At 40.3% G+C, this 9,333-nt stretch overlaps 1 protein-coding gene across 1 annotated transcript; it reads left to right on the plus strand.

Moving 5' to 3' along the window:
* Positions 1-667: 667 nt before the first annotated feature.
* On the plus strand, positions 668-7,194 carry insig1 (insulin induced gene 1). The gene is made up of 6 exons (XM_028569219.1): positions 668-948; positions 1,107-1,454; positions 2,806-2,930; positions 3,176-3,342; positions 4,095-4,194; positions 6,204-7,194. Exons 2-6 carry the CDS (start codon positions 1,121-1,123, stop codon positions 6,231-6,233), a joined length of 756 nt encoding a protein of 251 aa, XP_028425020.1. The 5' UTR covers positions 668-948; positions 1,107-1,120; the 3' UTR covers positions 6,234-7,194.
* The last annotated feature ends 2,139 nt before the right edge of the window (positions 7,195-9,333 follow it).

Genomic DNA, 9,333 nt, shown 5'->3' on the forward strand with positions numbered 1-9,333 from the left:
CCCCATATACACTCGGTTGGGTCACACCGGTTCTTGCAAAACATGTTTCCATGTTGTTGTCAGCCCTAGACAGACTGTGTAATCTGGGCACTGAACCTTTTCCATTCACATTATCACTGATTGGCATGCAGTTAGCCACACCTCCTCTAACCTGACCCAAAGTTCAACAACATTTTAATAAACAACAGAAAAAAAGGTTGTGCCACTAATCCCATTTCCCAAAAGCTGCCTATATAAATGTCCCTGTGCAGGACACTGGAACTAGTTTGTGGAGGTGCAGCCTGCTGGAATAGTTTGCTTTTTTTGGACAAGATCTGTGAAAGTTTGAGCATCTTCTGCTTTTATCCTGGTACACAAATTTGCTTTTTTTTTATATTCTCACAATACAGTCCATCGTGGATCTCTAGTGCATCTGATTTTAGTACTGAGAATATCATGAATTATTTGGCTACTTTTTTTTGTATTTTGTTTGCTCATTTTTTTATCTTGTAATAGTGCATCTCTGCTTTTCAGCTCTCCAAATGTTCTTTATAGTAAGAGGTGTTTGGCTGCCATTTAAAATAGTTATCTGTTTCCACTTTCACTTCAGCTCTCCAGCAGCCTCTCGGTTTGTGCGTCTGTACCGGACGAGGGGGCGGTGGGGTGGCGCCACGTCATATCAGCCGCCGCGCTCTGATTGGCTGCCGATTCTCACCCGACACAGCTGTGATTGTTTTCTGCAGAGGAAGCTCTTGTCCCTGGTATGAGCCCTGTGCTGTGGAATTGAGCAGCACTGTGTTTTTCTCGGTGTGTGTGTGTCTGCTAATGATGATGTGAACAAAAACGTGATTTCAGTCCTTGTTGTAACGGGCAGGAAAACAAAGCTGGCTTAATCAGTTGCCGAGGCACGAATGATCAAGAGTGGAGGTTTCTCTTTGGACCAGACACTGAAGACGTCCTGAAATCAAGGTAAGGACCAGCATTTTCTCAGTAACTTATTCAGTTGTTTGCTGAATCCGGGAAAAAAACCATTGCTAATTTATCTTTCATCTCGCAACAATGTATCTCTCTACTTGCGAACTAAATGCATCTATGTTGTCACAAACATGTTCCAAATTCTCCTCCAGGCTAAAAGTGCCAAATGCCCAGACTAGAGGACCACTGCTGGAGCTGCTCCTGTGCATCAAGAATTGAAACTAAGCACTCATCTGGAGCTAACTGGTTAGCACACAAAGCTGAAGAAATGATGTCCATCATCACCTCGGTGCTCAGCAATGCCTACGGCTCTCTGCACGACGTCCGGACGGCCAACCTGATCCGCCGGGGTCTCGTCCTCTTCACCGTCGGAGCGTTCCTCGCCCTGGTGCTCAACCTGCTGCAGATACAAAGACATGTCACCCTGTTTCCCGAGGAGGTGATGGCAACTTTGTTTTCGTCTGCCTGGTGGATCCCTCCTTGCTGCGGCACAGGGGCCGGTGAGTTGACAACACACTGGTTGGAGAACAAAATGTGAATTAGTGCGTTATAAATGGTTGTGGAACAGTTTGTCTTAGGTTATCAGTAGTTTGCTGCTAAGTTTAGAACAAAGGAATGCAAAGAGGGTAGGGGATACAGGGGGATACAGTGAAGTGGCCTTTTCCATATAAAGAGAACATAAGGAAGAAGAAAGCTTTTACAATTTACTTAATAAATCATGTAGGCCTATGGGTGCTATAAACGTCTGGATATCATGTAGCCTATGTGAGGTTAATTTAAATGGCACAACCACATTAAGCTGTAAAATAGTGCAATTTTTAAGACATAAAACGATGCTTTTCTATTATTGCCACTGCAAGTGCAGTTAATGTATGATCATGTGGTAATGAATCACCATTCGACTTTGTTATTGTTGGGTATTATGTAAGCCTTCCTCTCTAATGCTATACTAGTCTACGTGGTTTTGTCTGGCAGTCAGTTATAAAAAAAACAAAAAAAACGGACTTGGTACAGATGGTAGCGATTCTCGAACTGTGATTGGCCGCAACAGCCGGATACGAGGTGAGCTGCACCCTCATTGGCTTGTGTCATAACGGGTGAGCTGAGGGGGAGGTACTTTTTAACCAGGAACTGGAGGAAAGAAAAAAAACATATGACTATTGTCGGCTCCTCCTCCCCATGTGCTGCGGGCAGAAAGAATATGAAAGTAGCTTCATGTTTTTACAGTCTGTTGACATTAGTCTGTGCCGAATGAATGTGTCTAGGTGTCATGTAGGAACTTGTTTAAGGTCTTCATTGTGTAAACTATTTGTTTTCAGTAGCCTACTCAATAGGCCTATACTTTACAGTAAAAGTTTTCCTGGCCAATAATTAATCATTTTAAAAGAAAACAATGCAAAACAATACCTGGTACTTGTTTTTAAATTGTAAGAACACTTAAACTGTGTTTGTTTTATGTGATGGTAAACTGATTATCTTTGGGTTTTGGCGTCATGGTTGCACAAAACAACAGATTTGAAGACCATACCTTTGGGCTTTTTTATTACTTAATTGACAATATACTGTAGATTAGGGGGTACAAAAGAAAACAGGAGCTTGACATTACATAAAACCAGGAATTTCATCAAAAACAATCCAACAGCAAGTTCAAGAGACTTAATTAAAGACACAAATCTATACTTTTTTTAAAAGTGTATGCAGATGTCTAAAAGAGACTAATTATGGAAGTGCATGTTCAGCAAATAAAAACAATCCCAAACAGCAGCTCTATGACATGATGTGCCTGCTGACGTTTCCCAAAATGTCTGCTTATCCTGTGTAATTTGGGTCTGTTTGATTCCTTCTGTACAGCTGTTGTCGGCCTGCTGTATCCCTGCCTCGACAGCCACTTGGGAGAGCCGCACAAGTTCAAGAGGGAGTGGGCCAGCGTCATGAGGTGCATCGCAGTGTTCGTCGGCATCAACCACGCCAGTGTTGTATCCTTTCAAGGACTCCCCTTGTAGATTCTTTAATATAGATTATTTCAGTTTTTAAAAAAAAAATGTAATATGTGGAATATGTAGTGTTCTAGTTTGGACAGTATCTAAAAAAACAACAGGATGTCTTGCTTTACCCTTAAGACAGGATTTGCCCCAGCAGGTCATACACATATTTGAGTAAGAACTAATCCTATGCTAGCGTCATACTGTTTGGTTTTGTCCTTAATTGGCCCGTATCACAGAAACTAGACTTTGCCAACAACGTGCAGCTCTCCCTTACGCTGGCAGCCTTGTCCTTGGGTCTGTGGTGGACATTCGACCGATCCAGGAGCGGCTTTGGTTTGGGCATCACCACTGCCATCCTAGCTACTGTGTTCACGCAGCTGCTGGTCTACAACGGTGTCTACCAGTAAGTTAGCCATAAGTTTCATTATACAAGGAAACAAAAGTTGTCAAGGTTTTCCCTTTTGAGGAAACAAAACTGATGCTGCCTACGACTATTAATCACTAGTGCTTTGTCATGTCTACTTTCTGGTTTCATGTTACACTCACAACAACAACTATGTTGGTTTAAGAGTTAATTAAATATTTGTGAGAGTAAACCTCTAGGGAAGTAGATCAAGTATCTGGAAGTACGCCCACCTGTATGATTTACCTCAAAAAACACGTGACAGATAACGCTTGAAGTACCAAGTTATATTTTGGGAAGTCCCCTCGTCAAGCCTGTCTGTGTGAGTCTAATTAACTAACTGTCTAACTGGCAGAGTGGCATATCATCAAAAATACAATGCTGAGAAATAAAAAGGGACTGCTGTTCACGATAAGCGGATCAAATGGCAGCTGCAGCTCCTGCTGACTATACAAAGTAGAAACTGAGAGAGAAAAAATGATTAATGAATTATTAAAGTATTTTCTAGCATGACATGTTTGTTTTCCCCACACACAGATCATTGGCATGTCTTTTAAGATGCCTTTTCTGTTAAGAGTTGTGGCATTGTGTGCTATCAACATCTTATTTAGCTTAGTTTGGAAGGGAATTGTGGGTTATTTTGACACCCTCCAAAGAGGTCAAAGGTCAGGATTAGCTACAGAAGAGAATCACTAAACCTGTTCAATATTATTAAGAAGAATTTAATCATTTCAGTTTTATCTCTCTTTCAGGTATACGTCTCCAGACTTCTTGTATGTACGCTCCTGGCTCCCATGCATATTCTTCTCAGGCGGTGTTACCGTGGGAAACATTGGACGCCAACTTGCCATGGTAAAGTTGGCAACTATTTTAGAATATGTAATCTTTTAAGCGTCAAAGATATTTTAGTTTAAGTTTATTTTTCATCTGTCAAATGTGCCATGCAGTAAATTACAAACATACCAAATGTAGGGGTTCCTTATGAAAAAAATGTTTCTGTGAGAGAACAAACATCTGCTTATATGTCGTTGTAACCTCTCAAATATTGATATCGGTATTTGCCTCAAAAATTCAGCATCAGTCTGGCTCTAATCTATAGTTATCTTCAAGACACCTGGCTTCATACAATGAGTGAGTGAGCGCTGCTATGTGTTAGCCCTCTTAAAAACAACATGACCAGAAGCTTTTTTTCTTAAGTTCCAAAAATGGGAACAAAATTGATAAATTAATCCAACTCATGCAGCACCCCTCCTTCTTAAAAAACTTTGATTGCCAAACATTGATCTTAGATACAGTGATAAGAGTAAGAGAACATTTGCATTCATATGTATCTCATATTTCACTACATTCATTTTCATTTCTTAGAATGTAAAATGTTGGCATCTTCAGTTTTAGTTTTTTGGTCAAGTATTCTTTCAAACAGTGCCCAATCCGTTTCAATACTGTAGTTTTTAGTGGAATGCCACTCTTGATTCAGAGGTTTTTCCAATTTGCCATGATTCTAATTCAGGGGTAAACAACAGTGATTCTGTGATGTTTTTAAAATGTTTGGCCTGTCATATTTGCACGAAAATACCCCATCCCGTTTATCAGGATCAGCCTTCAGAAATCGATATCTGTTGAACTTGAACTCCTCTGCACTCTATCTAAACTGTGGTACAGACTTCAAAAGACTCCTCTGCACCATACTTGCTTCATTTGCAATTATTAAACTGAACCACAACAGGCGATAAAATTGTCAAAAATGGTTTAAAGTTGTGCAAAGTGCATTGGACGCCCCTCTTCCCTCATAATTATCCCATCAAGGCAGCTTTGATGTCTTCATTAAGCTTGTGCCCAGAAGCCTCACCTCATTCTGTCTGTAAAGTAAGAGTCCTGTCACTCCCTCAGTTTGACTCAAGCGAAAGCGTGAAAGCAGATTAAGGGCTGTTGTTTTTCACAGTTGTGGCGAGACACCGAGCCAGTCAGGACTCGGCTGACCAGAGGGTCATTTGCTACTTGTTGTTTTTGTTTGTGATGAGGCCTGAGGAATGTTGGCACACGTTGGCACTCGTGGTTTTGTTTTTCTCTCTTTCGCTCCAGTGGGTCATTTATGAGAAGGATCAGAAGAAACATGAGACTCCATTTCTTTTAAGAATCAAAGATATTTTGGGGATTATTTTTCCTTTTTTGGGTTGAAGCCAGTTACAGTGAAACAGTTGTGCTGTTTTGGAATCTGTGAGCAAAAAGTTCAATACACAAACTGCCGAGACCTTTTTATATCTGAATATATTTAGAATGTTTTGTGATGGGTAAAATGAGCAATGAAAAAAAAGCCGTACGCAGTTTTCACGTGTCGAACAAGCAGTGCTCTCTTCCTTATTTTACAAATGGGGAAAGGAAAAAAAAAAAATCTTCCGAATAAGGGGAACTGAAAGAAACATGTTTCTTTCTTTAAACCTAACCTTGACACCCAAAATAGTCCTGATCTGTTCATAAAATGGCAACCGCAGCAATCCATATTTACTTGAAAGCTGATTGCTAAAACAAATCTGGAAATTGTCCACAAAGTTTGGTTCAAGCTGCAGTTTGGAGTTTACAGGAAACTAAAACTGCGTTCATGTGTGAATCATGTCTTAAAATAGTCACCTGAGGCCGTTTCCCTGTCATCAGAACATAACAATAGTTTGATTGATGACTTCTCTCACCATGAGGATCATTAATCTACTTCAGTTCTTACAACAACAAAAAACCCAGAAGCTTAACTTGAACCACTTTATTTATGGCAACTCTAGATATACTAACATGTATTTCTAATTGCTGCTTTACTTTAATTGATTAATATGTGACTAACACCGGGCACCTTCTCTGTCTCCCTTCAGGGTGGTGTCGAGAAACCCCACATGGACTGAACAGTGGAAACACAGAAAAGCAGGCGAAGGACGGCCAATGTAAAGATGGACAAGTTATTCAAAGAACGAGAATAACAGGAGAAAAAGACTCCATTGTTTTAACTTCATCCTTTGTTCTTATAACAAAGTGCGGGCCAGAAAAGCCCCTCATCTAACGTGCCATGTCCTCTGTACTTCCTTGTGGCCAAACAGCCTCTCCCTCCCACCTCTGTTCTACTCCATTAGCATTAAGGCATCCTTCACACCAGACAGGAGGACAGTGTTTGCCTTTTTTGTTTGTTTTTTGAAGTGAACTGTTGACTGGTTTAATTTTTACGCTGGATGTACGTGTCTTTCTGCAGTTTATGGAGTGGAAGCGTGCGCGTGTGCTTTAGTGTGGATGCATTCTGGTCTTAGCGGAGAAGACTGTTTTGTTTTTAGCCTCAATATATAATGATCATAAAAGGGAAATGATGTATGAGTGGGCAAAAAAGGAAATGTCTTCACTCTCGCATATAAATGCATTCAGTGGCCTCACTGGGCCCCAGGGGAGATGTATGTTCCCAGCCAAATTAAGTATTTATTTTGTATGTTTTTGAATGACCCCAAACCAAATGTACTGTATGATTGATAATGAATATTGCTTCCCATTTTGAAAGGAAAAAGTTGGGAAGCTACTTTTTTGCTCAGTTAGATGAGAAGATTGATGCCACTCTCATATCTATACGGTAAATATGTAGCTAAAGCCAGCAGCTGGGGGAATTGTATTGGTACATATTTACCATAGAGATGTTTGCTGCTAACACATTGTAGACAAACAGACAGAGTATTTATTGTTAAGTAGGGAGAAGGAAGCATTAAGGCTCTTGTATACTATAAGATGGCGCGCGCAAATGTTACATCATGGGATCGCCGTGACTATTTATACCCGCGCTGGTGCTCGCGACACTAGTTGCAGTCTTCTCCTGAACAGCTGTGGCGCTAATTAGTAAAGGCTACCGACGTTGCTCTTTCTACAGACTAGAAGAAAAAAAAAAAAGGTAAACAACGGCAGAACTGGCAGCAGCATTGCCGTCAATGCTTCGATTTGATTTGATGACCTACTTCGTCGGTTCAGGCCTTTCATTCACCATAAAATAACTCATCTTAACCCAGTAAGTTTACAAGAGAGACTTGCAGTCACTCTGAGAGTCCTGGTAGTTGTCGGCGAACTCGTTCAGGCCTCCTGTTTCCGCTTTGTCGCGCGCCGTTGAAAAGAAAAAAAAAAGAAAAGAGCCATGCGCGACCTCTGCTCGCGCGCCATAAATCCGGGCGCGTCGGCAGGGTATTATTTATTACGATGGTGCACGCCACCTTGGAAGCGGCTAGTATACCGTACGTTTAAGTCAAAGCATTAGTCTGTATTGAAAAACAATGCCATGTGCATTTTGTTTTTTTATCAGCAGAGTGAGGAAAGCCACGACAGTGGACCGTGTTTTGGAAGAATGTACCAGGAGTATACTACGAATACTTTTACCGGCATCTGTCAGTCACCGTTGAAGCAACACTAGAGAACTTTTCCCGCTTTTGTCCCCCTGTAGGTTGGAAGCGGAATTGTCCCATTATGTCTCATTCAAACTACAGATCCGCTACCCGATCTGGCAAACTTGCGCAGTGCGGTTATAGCCGATAGAGAGCCACAAAGCAAATTCAGAAGTGCCATTCACCCTGTTACGAGTTGATGAACCACTGAAACGATTTTGGAAACATTATTTTAAGTTACAAAAAGTTTTCTAGTGTTGCTTTAAACCAGTTAAAAACACTTTACAGTGAGGTTTTTTTTGTCAATGTGTGACCAGGTGTTAAATGTCTTTGTGATCATACACATTTCCCACTCCAAATTAAAAAACTAGCTCTAATAGTTTGGAAACATACACCGGGTGAAGGAGAGGGCAAGACATTATTACTTAAGATTTGCAATCTGTGATTGCCTTTGTATTATAGAATGTAGTGCTTTTGTCACTATAACAGTTTAGTTTGATCATTTGTATAAACATAATGACATTATTGCTCATGTATAATGGCTTTCCTATGTGAACAGACAGGTATTACTACCACACTAGACCTACAGTATGTTAGTTAGCGTTTGGGGGTCTAGAGGATTAAGTGCAATCAGAGTATACATGAGCCGATTATTCTTCCTTATTTATTATTAATTCTGACAATGGCTAAAAACAAAATGATAACTTGTAAGTATATGCAGTGTGGATACTTCAAAAGAAAGCAATAACATATTTGTTTTGTGTGTCAGAGATTACATGCCTTCAGAGTCTATACCAATGACTCAACAGAGAGACGACATAAAAAAAAAAAAAGTATTGTGTCAAACTGTTGTCAAAAATCTCATTTAGTTGCACCGTCGAAAGAAACCTGATTTATTTTTTCAAATACTTTTTTGTGGCAGATCACTTCAGGTTGAATCTGCTTACATTCAGGTGTGTTAAACTGAAGAGGAAGCTTTATTTTTTTGAGGTTATGAAGCACCTTTTGTTTTGATGTTTTAGAGTTTCTGTGTGTCTGATATTTCAGCGGTGTATCATTTTTGCTACCATGGATTTAAGTGAAAAATAAAAACCTCTGATAAGGATATCTGCCTAATAGTCATTACTCGCATATGGGACTGGATTAAGGGATTTACAACTAGTTTATTATATATGAATAGAAGAATTATGTGTATGGTAGTGACATATTGATACCATCTGTAAAACCATATGATAATATAATAATGAATCCAGCTTCCCTCCCAGTGATATAAACATACCTAATGCAGCTGAGCTTCAGCCATTCATTCTGCCTTTGATTACTAGACTCTAGCCTAATTACACGTCTCAGCAGCTTCGGTAAAACAATGGTGCTCTGATTATTTTTTTTCCGGGTGTCAAATGCAGCCGCAGCTCAATTGCTCCGAAGCTTTTTGGGGTGCTGATGATGGCATTTGTTGTGTCTGCTGTCACGGCCAAGTTGAATAGACAAGACACTCTTTTGTCCGGGTCTCTGTCAGTCTCCAGACCCATTATAATGTATTCAGCTGCATCTTCCCTCTCTCTCCTCTCCCCTTTCTGCTCCCCCCAAAAAATCCCTG

This window comes from Perca flavescens, chromosome 22 (assembly GCF_004354835.1).
Source record: "Perca flavescens isolate YP-PL-M2 chromosome 22, PFLA_1.0, whole genome shotgun sequence".
NCBI classification, from domain to species: domain Eukaryota; kingdom Metazoa; phylum Chordata; class Actinopteri; order Perciformes; family Percidae; genus Perca; species Perca flavescens.